Raw genomic sequence first — 19249 nt, forward strand, 5'->3', positions numbered from 1 at the left:
GTATTGAGTTCATCTCTTACCCGAGTGCTCCAATCCCTTCCGGTCAGGTCTCTGCCACTGCTCCCTGACACGGCGTAGCACCAGCCTCAGTGTGCAAATGAGGTGAAAAGGGTTAGGAGTGCTGAGAGAGCCCCTAGATCAAGCAGACCAGATGAAAGACAGACAAAAGAGCCTCATAACCTGTAATAAATATAGTTATGAATAAAAATTCGTAAAGACCTAAATAAATATATCTGTAGTTATAATAACATGAGAGAATATAAAATATAGTGTGGCCAAAGATTCCTCCCTAGGTCCAGCCGCAAACATCCATGTTAGAGATAACAATTCTAGCCGGCACCGGGATAACGATCCTAGCCGGCGCCCATCAACCTAAAAGAATAAGCAGGACAGGGGCCATCAGGCTGGACAAAGAAAAAAGCCCAGCCGAGATATTCTTCGGCTCCAACACGGGAGCAAACCACTCCATCCTGATGGCCCAAACCAGGATGAAATCAAAGAACACCCAAGACCTTTTTACATATGAGGAGACTCTGCCCCACTGTCTGTTGATTCAGTTCGCAGGTTCCAGGAAATCCATTCAACCAACTATCAAGACGCTTTGTTGAACAGTGACTGCTCGGAGTTTTGGCCTCAGGGCACAAAACCCCTATAAAAACCCTGGACATTCTACCCTCCGTGTGGATTTGGGTAAATCTGTACCTCTGGGTATAGACCCCTGTCCACCCAGCGCTGCGCTGATCTATTTTATTGTGTTTTTTTTCTCCCGTTTGTGATTGAAATTGTTTTATAATAAATCGCTGTCTATATTAATCATATTTTGCCGTTGCATTTATAACATAACCCAACTGGCAGAGAGACCAGGATGTTCCCAGCCTCGACTCAGAGTCCGCGCCATCATCAGGGAAGAGCTTGACTGGGATGACACCCCTACACAAACAAGTCACGAGAGATCTTCCACGGATTCCTGTGAGGACGGAAGCCCCAGGCCTGTCGAGGGGCAGGACTGAAACACCTCCTTTCTGGCGACCTCGTGGGAGCAGTGGCGGCGTGCCACTCCTGAGCCCCCACCCTGGAGCTGATATCTTAATAAAGGCACAAAAAGGACTCAGGTGTCCTGCCCATTCATTTCACCTTACACCCCACTGCAAGAGGAACAAGACTCAACACCCAGGCGATCAAGCTCATGGCCTAAGGCTGAGGGGTGGGGGGCTCCAGTCCCAAAGACAGGGATGGCACTTACCCAGCCCCACAACTCCTGGGCCCACATCTCCAAAAGGCCCAGACCAGGGTTACACACTTGATTACACAGGGTCCCTCCAAACTGAGGGAAATGCTGGCACCCGAGCAGCCAGGTGTCACGGACAAGGTAGCTGCCTGAGAGCCTCTGACACCCAATTCCTCAAAGCTTCCCAGAGCCCCTCAGGGTCTCCCCCAGCGTGGCCCGGCAGCAGCGCCGCAGCCCCACAGGAGCTCCAGAGGAGCTGCATCAAGAGGCACCTGGGAGCCCTCAGCAACCCAGCCAGCACCACACGGGCACGAGGACACAGATGGCGCTTCCTGGCTGGGACAGGGCTTGTGCCTTCAGCAGAACTGCCAAAGGCCAAGGGCTTCTGGCCATTTTCCCTGCACCGCTGCACGCCTGGGCAGCTTGCCAAGCACAAGCACCCTTTCCCCCGTCTTCCCCCATGCCCTGCAGACCCTGGGCAGCGAAAGAAAGATCCTGGGAGACTGTCTATTATAACATATTATATATTTACATACTACCAAAAAAAACCCAAAATAAAAAGAAAGACAATCTTAAAGAAAAGAAAAGAAAAATCCCTGCTGGCTCTGGTGACCCCAGCAGACAGTGGCTCCAAGATCAACTCTCAACAGAACTCCAGCAGCAAAGCCAGGCACTGCTGCTGCACAGACGGGGACGTTTCTTCCATGCCTTGCAGAATTGATCTCGCAGCATCCGAAAGAAGGAGTAGGGAGCTCTCTGTACTGCCCGGAGTACAAATGCTACTTCAATTGCAAGGTTTCTGATGGCAGGGCTGCTATCATCCACCATATTCTCAAGGGCTGGAAGAAAGACAAACAGAGCCACGGGCAGTTCCCAGACCTGCCCGGGCCCACGAAGAGCCCCCTGCCAGGGCCATCCCAGCCGGCTCTTGCCATGGGCAGCAGGGAGCAGGGAGCAGCCCGAAGCTGCTGGCCACGAATGCCCCACGTGCCCCTGAAGTCTCGCTGTGCTCTGCCCACGCTGCCCCTCATCCGCACATCGAGCAGAGCCCTCCGCAGCCTGGCCAGGGATTGCAGCTCCCCCCGCCAGCCCCGCTGACAGCCCGCTGCCCTCACTCACCCTCACAGATGAATTGCAGCTCTTCCTTCTGCCCTCTCATGTGCTCCCCGGCCATCCCTGGAAACACAGAGCCTGTCAGGGCCCCGGCAGCACAGCTCCCTGCCAGCGGCGCTGCCAGCCCTGGGGCCACAAGCCCTCCCGCCCCGGCAGGGCTCAGCCCCAGCCCTTGCCGCATCCTGACTCAGCCCAAGGGCACGGCTGCCAGAGGCCGGCAGCAGCCCTGAGGGCAGCCGGGGCTCCAGGGTGCCGGGCCCGGGTGCCGCTGCCGGGACAGCAGCAGCCGGGGCCGGGTCCGAGCTGCGGCGGGGCGGGGAGGGAGCCCGGGCTCGTGGCTCACCCATGAACCTGATGGCCGCTGCTCGCAGGGACTCCTGTGGGCTGTCCAGATACAGAAGGGCCCGGCGCAGGTGCTCGGCCGCTCGGCTCTCGTCCTGTGCCAGCTGCAGAGAGCGGCAGGAGGGAAGGGTTGGCGCGGGCTCTGCCCCTCGGCCGGGCGCTGCCTGCGGCCAGCCCCGGCCTCCCGTGCCCGCCCAGCCCTGAGGCACCGGGCAGCAGCCGCTGGCGCCGGGCCCTGGAGGGGGCAGAGGGCCGGCTGCTGCCCGGGGAGCCACGGTGCCGGCCCGCTCCGCAGCCCCAGTGGCTCGGGGCTCCATCGGCAGCCGGCTCGGGGCCACAGGAGCCTGGAGAAGAAGCCGTGTGGCCCCGGCTGCGGCACTGGGCAGAGATCCAGCTGCCAGCCCTATGCACCGAGCGCCGGGAACAGGGGGGCTTCTCCAGGCTGAGGCTGGGCCTTCCAAGCCGTCCTTACCAGGCCCTCGCCGAACCTCCATGTCTGATCCACCTCCAGCATCTGTTCAATATCTCTCCTCCTCAGGAATCTGGCTGAAGAATGCAGAGTTTCCCGGGACGCCTGGAGAGCACCAGAGACCCGCAAATGGCCCCACAAGCCAGGGCACAGGAGGCGCATTCGTGTGCCAAGGCCTGCAGGAGGCTGCAGCCGGCAAGGTGCCAGGCCTGCAGGAGGCAGCCGAGCCCTCTCCCCGGGTGACAGCAGCAGCCCTGGAGTCCTCACCTCAGCCACCTGCTGGTTCTCGTCGTGGCAGTGGAAGAAGAGTGGCAGCAAGCTGTGGTGCACGTGTGACTTCAGGGCCTTTCTTCCCTCTTCCATGAATAAATCTATCATCTTTTGAAAGACAAACATGGATACCAGCTGCACCTGGCTATCATCCTGTATGAAAGGAAGGAAAAAGACTTCAGCTTTGGCTGCTTCTCACCCACTTTTGACTGGCCTGCAAATCCACAGTGCACAAAATGTCTGTGCAGCACCCAGTGCCTGTGGCTGGAGACACAGAACCTTACATTGTCAAAAAGTGCCAGGAGCACCTCAGCCAGCTGCTGGGCGATGGGGCTGGCTATCGGGGTGCTATTATACAGGAACAAATATTTGAGAAGAACTATGGTCATCCTGACCACGTCACTATCATTTTCCTGCAGGAGCTCCAGCAGGCTTTCAGTCAGGCTCCACATTTTCTTGGCCTGTGGGGAAGAGAAGTCTGTGAAACCCCACCCTGCTGCCACAGGGCCCAGAGGCCAAAGGCACTGGCTAAAGCTCATCTGCCCGAGGCTAAAGCACTCAGGCAGATGAGCTGGGAGGAAGGAGAGCTGGGAGCAGCTGCCTCGGTGCCCGAAGCCCAGCCAATCCCAACAACTGCATTCCCCATCCCTACGCTGCCCGCATGGCTTCAGCCACTGCCCCCTTCTCACCATGGACGGATTCTTGGCAAGCACTAGGAGGCCTCTGAGTGCCAAGCAATGCCTCTCTCTGCACTCGCTCTGCAGATTCTGTGACATGATGTCCAGGATGCTGTCACAGTATTCACTCAAGTCCAGGTAGTCCAGGATCTGAAAGGCACAGGGCAGTGACAGGGGAGCTGGCCAGCAGGAAGCTGTAACCGCACAGAGCTGGACCCAGGCAGCAGCACAGGGCATGGGCACCGTCCCAGACAGCTGCAGCTATGAGAAGGCAGAGAGGTGGAAGGCAGCTCGCCTTCAGGCTCACCTCTACAAGGAATGCCAGAGCAGCGAAATCCCACAATGACAACTCTTTGCTGAGCAGCCTGAGCAGGTAGAATGCTACTCCGGAACACAATTGTATGGATGAAGAGCACATTTCTCTGACAAGAGAAAAAAAGGAAGGAAAACTCTGAGCCAGCGGCTCTCCCAGGAATGACTCACAGACTGACAGAGGGCTGATCTTTCCCCACCAGCCTGCAAGGGGACGTGGGCCCTTGGGGAGGTGGCTGCTCCTGGACACCCTCCTCTCCCAGCCTTTTCCAGTCTCCTTAGCTGTCCCTCGGTGACGAGGCCCTCTGGCCCACGACAATGGGGACTATGTGGGGCAACCTCAGCACGGGGCACAAATGCCAGAGGCAATGGGGAGAAGGGGTCTCACCTGGCCAGCAGACCCACAGCATGATGGTGGGTGTCAGCGCAGAGCAACGTGTCCCAGCCACGCTTGCGTTCCATTTCCACCACTACATGCTTACACCGGAGAAGGCAGAGCAAGGACTTCAGGGTCTGCACTGCAAACCTGTGTGCACAGCAAAGCCCAGGTCACGCTGGGAGCACTGGCTCCTGCCCTGGGGATGTGGCAGGGACAGGAGGAGTGGGATGGAGCACCTGTTGGGGCTGATGGCAAGGTAGTGTTGCTCCTGGCATGCCTTCCAGAAGGTATCAACCTCCTGTGGCATCTCCAAAGTGCTGAAGAGCACTTGAAAGACCAGATGCACAAAGAGGCGAGGGAAATACACATTCAGTACACATGGGATGCAGGGCATCCGAAGGAACTTCCACATCACCACTGTCGCCTACAGAGGACAAAGAACCCAGAGACAGTGCTCAGTGCTGAGGTGTCCTGGTGGCAGGGCCTGAGTGTGGCAGTGAGCTCCAGGCCTGGTTTCAGCCCAGTGCCTGAGGTAGGGAGATGCAGTGGGGGAAGGAGGAAACGGAGCTGCTGAAGAGGCAGTCGGCCATGGGGTGAGCAAAGGCCAGTTCCAGAAACTCACAGCCAGGGCAAAGACACCCGTGTTGTCCCCATCGGAGGTGCATGTGCTGTGCTCTGGCCAGGTTCTCAGCACATCGAGGAGTTTCTGCACCACTGGCTCCATAGTCCTGCTCGAGCACATGATGGTCTTCCACATGGTCATTGCAGCTCTGTGGGGTGACAGCTCTGTCTCACAGGGGTCTCAGACAAATCCCTGTGGACTGGGCAGCAGTGGCGGGGGGAGCTGAGCTGGCTGCCAGCTCTGCCTCTGCCCGCTGCCCCTCGCTGGCAGCAGCACCCAGGCAACCCAGCCCTGCAGGGACAGGGCCCTGAGGGGGCATAGCATGGCAGCAGGCTTGGGGGCCAATGTAGGAGGGCTGGGAAAGGTCCCAGGTACACAGGACCCTGCAACTCTCTGTTGCTCAGACACCTGGGCAGGGCTGTGCAGGCTGATGGGCTGGGGAGCCCTGAGCCCTCTGGGCACGTGGGTCCCGTACCTGTCACACGTTGGGGCCACACGCAGGAGAGCAATGACCACGTCAGTGGGCTGTGCCTCGGTCAGATCCAGCAGGGTCCTGCCCAGCCTGGAGTCAGCAGACTCATTGGCCATGAGCCACTGGTGGATGTACCTCACCATGGCAGGCACCTGGAGAAGGCACAAGGGGAGACTCAGAAAGCTGCCAGAGGGAGTCAGGAATGTCCCCAGCATCTCCAGAGAAGTGCTTCCCTTGTCACCACGCTGCAATGGCCTCAAAGGCTTAGAGTGATCAGCAGGTGTGGCTTGGGAGGCCAAGCGAACCCTGGAGGGTCAAACCCTGGCCACAGGCTGCTTACTTGCTCTGGAATGGAAACACCCTCCTCCAAAATGAATTCCAGCATGGCAGCACTGGTGTCACTGGTGTAGACGTCACCATCTTCCATGGATCCAGTGCCCATGACGCTGGTCTCTTCCTGCCAAATGTGCTTGATGAATTTGCATGTTGGGTAGGAGAAGGAAGGGTGGGAAGAGAGGGATATTGAATGGAGTGTTCCAAGCATGTGCCAGCAGGCCCAGGCCAGTTGGGGATGGCTGCAGGTACCTGTGCTGTTCTGTGGAAGAGGCCACAGGCAAGGCCCTGCTCTTGTGTCTGGTCCATGGCTGCATCTGGCAAAGAGCGAGAGCGGCCAGAGCTGAGGGGCTGCAGGAGCGGCTGGAGAGCGCGGCCCAGCCCTGTGATCCCCAGACAGGGACAGCCCAGGTATGGCCCAGGGGATGGAGCACGGCCACTGCTGGGGGGGCAGCCCCCGCTCCACTTGTATCCTGTCCCTGGGTGTGTCTCCACAGGATAGGGTGGGTGGGATGAGATAAGATGGATTGCAATGGGATGCAACGGGATGGGATAATCTGGGATGGGATGGGATGGGATGGGATGGGATGGGATGGGATGGGATGGGTTGGGATGGGATGGGATGGGATGGGATGGGATGGGATGGGGCGAGATGGGATAGGATGAAGCTGGCAGAAAGCACCAGTGCTGTGGCCCAACTCTGCCACTCACCTTCCTGCATTGGCTGGAACTGCTGCACCTCTTCCATCTCCAGTTCTGGGTCAGCTCCAGGGCCTTCCTCCTCTTCCTCCTCCTCCACCCAGGCCAGCTTGGGCACTCTCGGGGGTTGCTGCTCCAGATCTTCTCCAACACTCTCCCATCCTTTCCATCAGAACAGCACCAGGGGATGGCATGGCATGCAATGGGATGGGGCTAAGCTGGCAACAGGCACTAGCCCTAAGGCCGAGCTCTGCAACTCACCCTCCTCCAGCGGCTGGAACTCCTGCACCTCTTCCGTCTCTACTTCTGGGGCAGGTCCAGGGCCTTCTTCTTCCTCATCTTCCTCCTCCTCCACCCAGGCCAGCTTGGGCACTCTCGGGGGTCGCTGCTCCAGATCTTCTCCAACACTCTCCCATCCTTTCCATCGGAACAGCACCAGGGGATGGCATGGCATGCAATGGGATGGGGCTAAGCTGGCAACAGGCACTAGCCCTAAGGCCGAGCTCTGCAACTCACCCTCCTCCAGTGGCTGGAACTCCTGCACCTCTTCCGTCTCTACTTCTGGGGCAGGTCCAGGGCCTTCTTCTTCCTCATCTTCCTCCTCCTCCACCCAGGCCAGCTTGGGCACTCTCGGGGGTCGCTGCTCCAGATCTTCTCCAACACTCTCCCATCCTTTCCATCGGAACAGCACCAGGGGATGGGATGGCATGCAATGGGATGGGGCTAAGCTGGCAACAGGCACTAGCCCTAAGGCCGAGCTCTGCAACTCACCCTCCTCCAGCGGCTGGAACTCCTGCACCTCTTCCGTCTCTACTTCTGGGGCAGGTCCAGGGCCTTCTTCTTCCTCATCTTCCTCCTCCTCCACCCAGGCCAGCTTGGGCACTCTCGGGGGTCGCTGCTCCAGATCTTCTCCAACACTCTCCCATCCTTTCCATCGGAACAGCACCAGGGGATGGCATGGCATGCAATGGGATGGGGCTAAGCTGGCAACAGGCACTAGCCCTAAGGCCGAGCTCTGCAACTCACCCTCCTGTGGCACCTGGAACTCCTGCACCTCTTCGGTCTCTACTTCTGGGGCAGCTCCAGGGCCTTCTTCTTCCTTCTCCTCCTCCAGCCAGGCCAGCTTGGGAACTCTTGGGGGTCGCTGCTCCATGGCAGTGTCTGGATTTATGGTACTTGCAAGAGAGATGCCTCAGAAAAGCTCTGAGGCAGCAAGTCCTGCAGTTGTGCCTGGAAGGCACCTGCAAGACTCAAGTTCTGTCAAGACTGCAGGACAGCAAATCCTGCACTCGGGTCTTGAGGGCTCCTGCCACAAGGACAGGAGGCTCCTCGTCAAGGATTGTGCCCTGGTCTCAAGGGCAGTGACTGCAGAGATGGGCGATGCCTCGGAAAAGCTCCAGGTCACCAGTCCCACAGTCTGCCCTCGAGGGCACCTTAAGAAAAGAAGCCTCGGCAAGGCCACAGGTCACCAAGTCCTGTGGTCTGGCCTCGAGGTCACCTGCAAGAATGACGGCTCAGAGAAGCTCCGGGTCAGACACAAACGAGTGCGCTGTGCGGGGGCTCCTCACAGCACCGCTCTGGCGCGTCCTGTCCCGTCGCGTGCACCGAGCACTGTGGCATGGACCTGTCGCTGTGGCCAGCTCCTCTGTCACCACGTGTCACAAAGGGCCCTCTGACACCCTGTTCCTTTCCATCCCACGCTGACCATGTCACAAAGGGCCCTTGCAAACACTGCCATGTGCCCTGGTTCTCCCCCTGCCCCCCATCCCCCCCCAAAGTGGTCCCAGTTGGAAGAAATCCCTTGCCCCAAATGTCTAAGACAGCCCAATGGGATCTATAGGAACGCCTCAAACCAGCAGCAAACGCTGCCCTGCTCTGCAGGCTCAGGGCAGCAGAAGGAGCCCCCAGGGCTGCCGACGCAGCCGCAGCAGGAAGGGCACGGGGCCTTGCACAGAAGCTGGCACGGCCTCCTTGGGACACGGCCCAGCTGGTGGCCATCCTAAACCTGCCCAGGGTGTGACACAGACAAGGAACGTGTGGGCCAGGCCACGAACGCTGCTCTGAGCCCCGGGCCCTGGCCAGCACTGAAATCAGCAGGTGTGGCAGGTCCCTGCTGAGGCAGACCTGCCGCCCCCCCAAACGAGCCCTGGCAGTGCTGGTGCCCTTCTCCTGCCCCAGAGACCTGTGCCCCTGGGGGGCTTCTGTGCCAGAGGGCAGGCAAAGCCCACGTGCATTGGGGGTTGGGCTCCATCTTGCAGGGGCTTCCTGGATCAACTCTTGATATCTGTCAGATGATGTTGCCCCTTCCTGGAATAATTTTTTTTCCTTAGAAGGGATTGGCAGTAGCACCAGAACACCATCAGTTTCTGGGTTTCCCTGGACAATTCAATTGTACTGAGGTTCTCCCATGTTTCCTTCTGCTTTTCTTTCTTGCATCCTGGAAAAAAAAATGGATCTACACAGCCTCTGATATTCTACATTCCTCTTGCTGCGTGTCTGGCTGTGGCAGCTCATGTCCAAACACAACTGCATCCCTGCTGAGCACGGGAAATGATGGCTACAAACAGGGAGGTCCCCAGTGAACCTCAAGGCAGACCCATGGGGAAGTGCAGACTATTGGGATAACTCTGGGCAGAGAAGATGTTCTGTGTCTCTGATTATGGTGCTGCTGCCCAGAAACTGGGCAAGGAAACCATACTCCTTAATATAAGACCTATGGAGCAGGTATTTGTTTATTCGATTCCGAGATTTAGGGGTGTTGCTTTACCCATTCATCCATTCTTCACACCGTACTACCTTTTATACATTTTTTTAGTTAATGTGCACATGATACTTTCCTAACCTTCATATTGCAGCGTATTTTCCAATGACGTGGTTATGTAAAACCTTGTAGCACATGTGCGGCTTCTGCACGAGATGGTCCTCAGCCTCCTGGTGGTTGTTTTGGATGATGGCTCATAAGTCTTCCTCAGGCTTAAACTTTTCACCCCTCCTTCCAAGGCATGCTCTATAAGATTGTCTGCTCACACAGTCAGTGGTAAGTTTTTGCAGTTCACTTGTTCTGCTAAATTTGCTGATTTCTAAAAAGTGCTTCATTTACATACCCTGTTACAACACTACTACTTACTGCACAGCTCCAGCTTTTTGTGTAGCTCAAACATTATCTCATTGCCTTTGCAACAAGTCTGCCCTTTCTTTTATCCTTTGCAAATTCTTTTGCAGCTATAGTCTTGTTGTGGTCACAAAATATTTACCTGTTTTGATCCTGAATGTCATTTTAATTTGCTTCCATTTGTGATACGTGGTGACAGCTTGGCTACAATACCATATGAAACTCTGGCTCATCATGCAGGTTCCTAAGATTATTATTCCAATTCCTAAAATTCCTACAAACAGTTGTGTTAGCCAATTCATATAAGGTAGCCAAGATGTTAGAGCTCCCCACAAATGTTTACTCCAAGACGTATCATCTTTGGTTACTTCAGGGAGCACCTTTGCACGTTGCCAAACGGTATGGAAATCCATTGCTCCTTGCCCTGACTGATCTATCCAAGTGCAACAACTGGTATTAATTAGAATACAAACTCTTCCCATTTGGGATGTTATCATCTCTAACACCACGTGGTTTTGAAAGACTGCTTCTTCTAGTGAGTTTATTTCATTTTGTAGTCTTAGTAAGTGTTGTGCTTTTAAAGCATTAGCTAAAAAAAATCACTAGAGAACTTATTCATTTCTTGCTGTGAGATATGGATTAGAAGAAGAGCAAAACAGGCTTAAAACTTTAAAGGAATAAACAAAATTTATGAACAAAACTACAAGAATAAGGAACCAGAATAAAACTTCCAGAGCTCCTTTTTCCCCACTACTCAACCATTCTCTCGTTCACATGACAACACAGAGACAAAAAACTTTGATGGTTAAAACAGTCCCAACTTTGCTATAGTCTCTTCATCAGTCTTTGTAGAGAAAAAGAACTTCTCTTCTGCTAATCTATGGAGTTGTTCACAAGAAAACCATTTTCCTATGGTTTTCTATTGCTCTGATGCCAGCCACCTGGAAAACTCTGTCATCAGTTCTCTCCTCACATTTTTGACATCACGCTGAGGTGTGTTATGGGTCATGGCTCAAGTGGTGTCATTTTAAGGATGAGTTATTCAAAGGCAAAAATGCTCTTCATCTGTCTCTGTGAGTACCTCTGGAAACAGAAGTTTTCTCTTTGCATCCCAAGGCCACAAATTTTCAACAACTCTCACTTCTCCGTTTTTGTTCCAGCATCACATAAGATCACAACTACTTCACCATTTGCTGAAATTCACACTTTGAAATACTCTATTCCCCCCAAAATACTCTTTCATGAATTAAAGGAGTTTTTCAGAACACTATTGTCCATCTCTACAGTTTTAGCAAAAGAATATTTCAGCTTATTAAAGCATCTCTTTATTTCTCTCCCCATCTGAAGCTTAATTCCTTTCTTCACTGTCTTTGATAGTTTATGTTGTCTCTTTACCTGTTGATCACTCTCTCTTTTCCCCTCTCTCTCTGAAAAAAAAAAAAGGATTAATCTGCAAGTCTCAGCTGGGTAGCGAAAGAGTTAAAATCTTGCCCAGGTTTTGTAGATGGTTCTGTGATCTCTGCCAGAGCAGCCGCTGGACCTGTCTGCGATGGAAGATTTTTTTCATGGTTGCTCTGGAAAGTGTAGTCTCTGTCTCAGCCCACTGCAAGTCAATGGCTTTCTCTCTCCTTACTCGGCAGTCTCTGATGAAACTCAGCAATGGCAAAAACTGCAGCTGAGCCAGGGACCGGCCTGGCCTGGCCAGAGCCCGGGGTGAAGCCCTGCAGGCCCCATCTCCTGGCCGGGAGCTGCAGCAGGCCCAGCCCAGCCCCTGCCCGGGCCGCATGGTCTGGGCAGGGGAACGGGAAGCCAGCTGGAGCTCTGGTACCTTTCACAGCCAGGAAACAAAGAAACAAAGAAATTCCCAGGCTTAGGTCTTAAGGTGGTGTTCACAGATTGATCTCACTTTTCAATGGTCAAAACTGCTGTCAGTTCTCAAAAATGGCCAGGAGAGAAACTCCCATCAGCCTCCAGCAGTTTTAACTTCTTTAGGTGTTTCTCTTTGTTTTCTTAAATGCCAATCTGTCACAGTAAGGCATCTGCTGTTGAGTTAGCAACCCTGTTTTGGCTGAGATGTTTGAAATTGCCTTTTCCAGTTGTGCAATTCTTAAAATTGGGAGCCCTAACAAAACTGTGAATCCTAGTGCTGCATCACACCAGTGGGCTATTGGGTGTTCTCTTAGTGAGTCTGTTTTTCCATAGTCCTTGAATAATAACTGTCATTTCATTAGTTTGATTTATAACCTGTAACTGAGGGATAAGGCATCCCATGGGTACATTGGCCAGTGCAGTCACCTGGTAATTGCTTTAATGCTACTCCATTCCCACAAAACCACCAAGATGCATCAGTAAGATCACAGCTGGTATCAATTCTCACAGACTCGTTTCTGGTTTGTCTATCAAAAAGACAGGTTTTCCACCTTGGCTGAGTGACATGGACCCACCCAGCTGTGTTACCGGAAAAGTTGCCGAGATCTGTCCCAGACTTGTTCAGCCCTGTGTATGTGACTGACTCCTTGATAGGTAGTAATTGGGAAGGGGCTTTCCCAGGGAAGATTCTGCCTGCCTACATTGAGCACTAGTATTGTGTAAGCTGTAGGGGTTCAAATCTGACCAATTGCTTGATGGTACCCCTGTTAAGGGAAGGTTCCATTGGTGCACCTCTCTGCAAAGACAGAAATCCCTGAGTCCTGTGTAATTAGCTGTGGCCCCTTTCAGTGTTACATAGGTGTCAACATTGAAGGCAGTGACAGTATAATCAATGAAAAAGACAGTGAAATACAATATTAATTTAATGGTTTATGAGTGAATCTCCATTTTAGTCTATGATCCCAAACAGGTTTGGTCATCCAGGGTTTACTTGGTGATTTCTTCACTGGGGTGTAGTTAATCAAGGTAGCCTTTCCTTTACTCAAACGGATGTAAAGGCAGTCAGGAGCACTTGGAACAGTCCCTCCCACTTTTCTTGCAGAGGATCACCTGTACAATTCTTACCATACACTCAGTCACCAGGATCAATTACATGCAATTTATGATCTGGCTGCTTAGATTGAATCTCAAACACAGTATTAAACTTCTGGAGCAATTGTTTGTTTATAGCCATTAAATAGTCATAGATATATTGATTACCAACTTGCACCAAATTTTCATTACAAGTAACATTTCATCCATAATGTCTGCCATAAAGCATTTCAAATGGGCTAACTTCTTCCTTAGATCTAGGTTTTATTCTGAGTCTGATAAGGGCAATAGGTAAAGCTTGATACCAATATAAATTCATTTCTTGACCAATTTTAGCTGTCTGTTGTTTGATCATATGATTCAGCTTTTCTACTTGACCACGAGCTTGTGGTCTATAGGGCGTGTAAAGCTGCCATTGGATTCCTAATGCTTTGCTGAGAGCTCGCACCATTTGTGCACAGAAATGTGATTCTCCATCAGAGGATATTTCTCTAGGTGCACCAAACCTAGGTATGATCTCATTCAACAATGCTTTTGTCATTTCTCTAGCTTTATTTGTCCTACAAAGGAACGCTTCTGACCACCCAGAGAAAGTATCAGTAAGTACCAGGAAATATCAAAATCACCCCCTGCTTTCTTGGGAGTTCAGAAAAGTCTATCTGCCACAAGTGTCCAGGAAATGCTCCTCCTAAAAACTCCTTTTTCTAGCCTAACTGTTGGATTTGGATTATTCTTCAAACAAGTCACACATTGTGATGTTACTTCTTCAACACTTTCCTGCAAGCTTAGGCCTGCAATTTCTTCCCTTAGTGTCATGGAGTTACTTTACCTTTAAGGGAGTTGAAGTTGCTGGGAAGTGCTTGGAGTCTTTTCTCCTGACCAATTATCGGTCATTGCTGGGAATTGACAGCAGTTTAGGTCATTGAAAAGTAAGATCAACTTGTGAACCCTACCTTAAAGTGTAAAAGCAGAGCTCTCTGGGTTCTCTTTGTTTCCTGGCTGCGAAGGGTGGCAGAACTCCCGGCTTCCCGTTCCCTGCCCAGGCCATGCGGCCGGGCGGGGACGGGAGCCAGGCCTGCCGCGTCTCCCGGCCGGGAGATGGGGGCGGGGGGGCCTGCGGAAAGTTTTCCTCGGGCCCGGGCCGGGCCGAGCTGATCTCTGGTTCGGCTGCAGGTTTTGCTGTAGCTGAATTCACTGGAAACTGCCGAGTGAAGAAAGAGAGAAGCTCAAGACCTGCAGCAAGCGGAGACAGCCACACTCTCCAGAGCAGCTATGAGGAACCTTCCATTGCAGACGGCTCCAGCTCCTGTTCGGCAGAGATCACCGAATTATCTACAAAAGCCTGGGCAAGATTTTAACTCTTTCATTACCAGGATGAGACTTGCGGATTAATCTTTTTATCCAGAGAGAGAGAGAATGATCAACATGAAAAGAGACTTTATAAGCTACCAGTGACAGGAAAGAAAAGAAGCTTCAGGAAAGGTAGAGAATTAAGAAGATGCTTTAATTAAGCTGAAATATCTCTCTGTTAAAACTATGGAGATGGACAATGAAGTCCTGAAAAGAACTCCTTTAATTCATGATACAGGATCTAGAAAAGAATAGTGTTCAAAGTGTAAATTTGAGTAAAAAGTAGAGTAATTATGGTATAGTGAAGTGCTGGGAGATTTGAAGCCTTGAGAGGCAATGAGAAAACTGTTTTCTAGTGAAGCTCACAGAAACAGATAAAGAAGACTTTTTTTTGCCTTTGAATAACTTATCCTTAAAAATGCTATCTCTAGACTCATGGCCCATACACACTTCAGAATGATGTGAAAATGGGAGGAGTGAACTCTAATAATAGCAGCTCTGAGCAGCTAACATTAGAGCAATAGAAAACTATAACAAAAATAGTTTTCTTGTGAGAAACTCCATAAATTAACAGGAAGAAACTTCTGTTTCTCTACAAAGACTGGTAAAAAGACTGTAGCAAGAATTGGGACTGTTTTAACCATCAGAGTTCCAAGGGTTTTGTCTCTGCTGTCATATGAACAAGGGAATAGTGGGTAGATAGGGGATGAAAAGGTTTTTCTGGAAGTTTATTCTGGTGTTCTTATTATTGTAGTTTGTCAATAAACTTTCTTTTTTTTCCCCTTTTAAGCTGTATGCCTGTTTTGCTCTTGTTGTAATCCATATCTCACAGCAAGAAATAAGTAATTTTCTTAGTTATTGGTTTAAAACCACGACACTTAGGTATTGGTGTAAGGGCTCTGCTCCCCAGTGAGATTTCTCTCCCCACGTTCAGACTTCACATAATGTCTCATAAACTTTTCTGGTGGTAGTAGTTGACCTGTTTCTAATTTTCCCCAACCATTTTCTCGAAGTTTTCCTTTATTTTCATTAATCCATTTATAATCAGAAGGTTGGTATTTTACAGGCTGCTTAGTTGATACTGCAGTAGGTATTAGAGCTGCCACAAGTGGTTCATTTCTTTTGGCAGTGATTCCAGCTTCAGAATCTGCAAATTTTTTGTTGCCTGCTTCCGGGAGGCTGTTACCTTTAGAGTGCCCTCAGCAATGTATAATTTCCACTTGCAATGGGAGTTCCACCGCCTCGGGGAGCCTGAGGATTTCAGCTGCATGTTTGACAATCTCCTTTGGTGAATGTAGTCAGGAGTCCCCTTTCCCTCCTTATGGCTCCGTGGACATAAACAATTCCATAAGCATATTTGGAATCAGAGCAAATAATATTTTTCTTTTCCATTGCCTTTTCTAATGCTCAAGTGAGGGTGTCCTGGTTTAGGGCAAATTTGGGAAGAAACCTCCAAATGCGGTCCCTCTTGCAAGCAAATGCAAGCGGCCCTTCCCCCAATTGGTTTGGGAAAAGATTTCTTTGGAGAAAAATGGACAAAATGTTTATTTAGCAGCCAAGTATTCACAAATATAAAAAATGAATAATATTAAACAATAAAACTTTTCACAGTTCTGAAGAGATGGTAAATTCAGAAAGTCCTTTTTGTGGAGTGTAACTCGGCTCACTCAGTCTCTTATCAGTCCCTCTGGTGCTGGAGTGCAGAGTCCCAGGCCCTGGTGGGCCACAGGCATGAGCTCCTGGTATTTCTCTGCGTTTTCAGTTCAGAGCAGGTTTAAACCATTCCAAGGAAAAGAAAAGCCACAGTCCAAGGGACTTCTCTGCCTCAGCTAGCTAAAAAAACTAACTAAAAGCAAAGGAGACCTGTCTCACTGTCCATTCATACTGCAGACAACACAGTCCAGGAGCAGGATGCAGGGGAGTGAGGGCAATTTCTGAAAACAAACTGCGTGCTTCCATTTTTCCTCTCTTTGCTCTCAGAACCAGTCTTAAACATGCGGAAATTAATATCCAGCGTCAACAGAACAGACGACTGGGGGTACAAGCATCATAAAGTCACCCCAGGACAGAGGGCTATTAGCTCAGCCTTTTGTGCTGAGGCTCCTGCTGGTCACGGGTTTGACTCGATTACCTCCAAGACTGTAGTCACAGTGTAGCCCACCCTTTGCACTCCCTGTCTCACAAAACTGCTGCCAACAGTGAACCACTTCATGGCACCTGGGAGCAGCTCCTCCTTTAGATCTGGGCAGCTGGAATACACAGCTCTGATGGTCTCTAGGCAGTCACGTACTACAGGTTCAGCTTCAGACCTTTCTTGCAGTAAAGAGGCAGGGTTAATAATATTGGTCACTTGAATTTCAGTATCATCAGATTCGGCCAGGACTGCTTGGTAGTTTTGGAACCTCGAGGAAGACAACCAATGGTTCCCTTTCTGTTCTAATACAGGTGGCACTGTGTGTGACACTAAGACAATCGTCTTTTGTCCTAGTGTAAACTTCTTTGCTTCTTCAATGTTTGTGATCACTGCTGCTGCTGCCCTAAGGCAGGCAGGCCAGCCTTTGGCCACAGTATCAAGTTTAGAAAAATAGGCTACTGCCCTTTTGTAAGGACGCAGGTGTTGTGCCAGAACTACTAAAGCTATTCCCTGTCTCTCATGGGGGAATAACCAAAATTACTTCCTTCACACAGCCCCAAAGCAGGGACCCTCATGAGTTCAACGCTTCCATTTTTCAAAGACCCTGTTTGCTTTGGGGTTCCATATCACGGCATTTTCAGAGATTTTCACCAATTCATATAAAGGTTTCTCAATCAATCCATAGCTGTACACCCACAGTTGGCACCAACCTGTCATTCCAAGGAAGAGTTCTCTTAAGGTTTGTGGTTGATGTGTCTGGCAAATTGCTTTCTTCTGGGCAATTCCCAAGGACCGTTGTCCTTTGGGGGCCTCATATTCGAGTTAGGTCACTTGTTGCTGTTCCAGCTGGGCTTTCTGCTGAGATCCTCAATAACCATTCAATCCAAGAACATTCAAACTGCCCATTCAAAACATTCTTTAGTACTTGCAGTGGCAATCAACAAATCATCTGCATACTGTGGGAGTGTTCCTTCCCCAGGCAGAGATTGCTATTGCTCTAATTCTTTAGCCAATTGATTCCTGTTATAAATGACTCAGACCATAAGCAGGAATGAGTAAATAAAATTTAGTTAGATCCTGTTCAAGTTACAAAGCAAAGTGGGGACAGGGCTGGGAGCATTGTGAGACTCTTCCTGCTCACCAGAGGCTCAGCCCACAGAATGGTGTCTCTACCTTTCATACACTCAAGGTTGCACCAGCTACATTAATATTCATAAGCAGTCCCTATATTTCCTCCCAGCACCTCCCGCAGTCAGTGGCTTTGCCCATATATGTATACTTGGCTCCTCCTAGGGTCCGTGGCCTCATCCCTAGAGGTAGATTTGGCTCCTCCCAAGGTCTGTCAGTCAGTCCTCTGTGCCTTTTGTCGGTGAAGCCCTTCTTGCATCTTGACTGGTGGTGAGCTGTTGGCCTGCCAAGCCTCCCAGCACCCAGTGTCCCCCACTCCCTGCCACCTCTTGCCAGGGACAAGAGTACGCCCACCCTGACGTGTTTTGACAGCCCTGCTGGCCAGAGCTGCCAGGCAGTAACCACAGAAAGGAAGGGGAGGATTGAGGGGACAACGGAAAAGGGTTCAAAACCAAACTGGAACAACAAGAGTACCTGTCAAAAGACCTATAAATCTTAACAGAATTTCTTCCCAACATACTTAATAACTCCTCCTCATTTGTGTGAGTCAATCACTATACCTTATTCATTGCAATTCCCAAAAACTTTGGGAATTTTTTTGGACCCTTGAGGTAATACCCTCAATGTGTCCAGGTAATGTTGGTTTTTCCTGCCTGTGCTATGATTCTCCCATGTGAAAGCAAATGTATTTTGACTTTCTTCTGCAGATGGAAAACAGAAGAAAGCATCTTGAAGATCTATCACTGAAAACCCCTTCCAGCCCTTGAAGACATGATGGATGACATCAGCCTGGCAGTCAAAAGCCTGGGAATTCAGACATTGTGCTGCTGAGGGCAGGAGACCCCACTCCGATCTCCACGTTCCAGAGGCTGCGAGATCAGCTCCTCAGGGCATGGAGACCATGACCTTGTCTGTTGGGCCTCGGCTGGCTGCGCTGCTGGAGCTCTGCAGAGCTGATCTGGCAGGCTCTGTCTGCTGGGGCCACATGAGCAGGCGAAGATTTCCCTTTTCTTCAAGATTGTTTGTTTCTTTTTGTTTTTCTTTAGTATATAAATATAGGATATATTATAGTAGACTCCCAGGAGCTTTCTTTTGCTGCCCATGGTGCACAGGGCATAGAGGAAGAGGATGAAAATGGTGCTTGTGCTCAACAAGCTGCCCAGGCGTGCAGTGGTGCAGGGAAAATGGCCAGAAGCCCTTGGCCTTTGGCGGTTTTGCTGAAGACACAAGCCCTGTCCCAGCCAGGAAGCGCCATCTGTGTCCTCGTGCCCGTGTGGTGCTGGCTGGGCTGCTGAGGGCTCCCAGGTGCCTCTTGATGCAGCTCCTCTGGAGCTCCTGTGGGGCTGCGGCACTGCTGCCAGGCCACACCAGGGGAGACCCTGAGGGGATGGGGTGGTTGGAAGCCATGAAGGGATGAGGGACTGTGGTGGCCATGACAGGACAAGGCTGTGGGAAGGCACGAGGGGGACGTGTGGAGGCTGGAGGCTCCAAGGGGACAGGAAGCTCTTGAGGAGCTGGGGCAAAAGGAAGCCCTGAGGAACTGGGTGTCAGAGGGATAAGCAGCCCCCGGACAGCTGCCTTGTTCCTGACACCCAGCAAGTCTGACGCTTCCCCAAAGTGTCTCCCAGACCTGCAGCAGAAGCCATCA

At 51.4% G+C, this 19249-nt stretch overlaps 1 protein-coding gene across 3 annotated transcripts in view; it reads right to left on the reverse strand.

Moving 5' to 3' along the window:
• Window positions 1–1736: 1736 nt before the first annotated feature.
• LOC147652103 (maestro heat-like repeat-containing protein family member 7) overlaps window positions 1737–19249 on the reverse strand; it is a 63043-nt gene continuing 45530 nt past the window's right edge. Inside the window, exons 1-19 of one of the 3 annotated variants that reach the window (XM_086898919.1) lie at window positions 7943–8531; window positions 7688–7843; window positions 7433–7588; window positions 7178–7333; window positions 6929–7078; window positions 6470–6534; window positions 6225–6353; window positions 5888–6036; window positions 5413–5560; window positions 5027–5214; window positions 4800–4937; window positions 4407–4521; window positions 4112–4249; window positions 3707–3883; window positions 3420–3575; window positions 3156–3257; window positions 2685–2787; window positions 2348–2404; window positions 1737–2067 (exon numbers count right to left, since the gene is read on the reverse strand). In XM_086898919.1, coding sequence (XP_086755045.1) covers window positions 1865–2067; window positions 2348–2404; window positions 2685–2787; window positions 3156–3257; window positions 3420–3575; window positions 3707–3883; window positions 4112–4249; window positions 4407–4521; window positions 4800–4937; window positions 5027–5214; window positions 5413–5560; window positions 5888–6036; window positions 6225–6353; window positions 6470–6534; window positions 6929–7078; window positions 7178–7333; window positions 7433–7588; window positions 7688–7843; window positions 7943–8069 — 2613 coding nt within the window. In that variant the 5' untranslated portion in view covers window positions 8070–8531 and the 3' untranslated portion in view covers window positions 1737–1864. Of the gene's footprint in view, window positions 2068–2347; window positions 2405–2684; window positions 2788–3155; window positions 3258–3419; window positions 3576–3706; window positions 3884–4111; window positions 4250–4406; window positions 4522–4799; window positions 4938–5026; window positions 5215–5412; window positions 5561–5887; window positions 6037–6224; window positions 6354–6469; window positions 6535–6928; window positions 7079–7177; window positions 7334–7432; window positions 7589–7687; window positions 7844–7942; window positions 8532–19249 lie in introns of those variants that run through there. The other 2 variants (XM_086898918.1, XM_086898917.1) reach the window with 2 other exon arrangements.

This window comes from Cyanistes caeruleus, chromosome 7, assembly GCF_971803275.1.
Source record: "Cyanistes caeruleus chromosome 7, bCyaCae1.hap1.1, whole genome shotgun sequence".
Lineage (NCBI taxonomy): Eukaryota > Metazoa > Chordata > Aves > Passeriformes > Paridae > Cyanistes > Cyanistes caeruleus.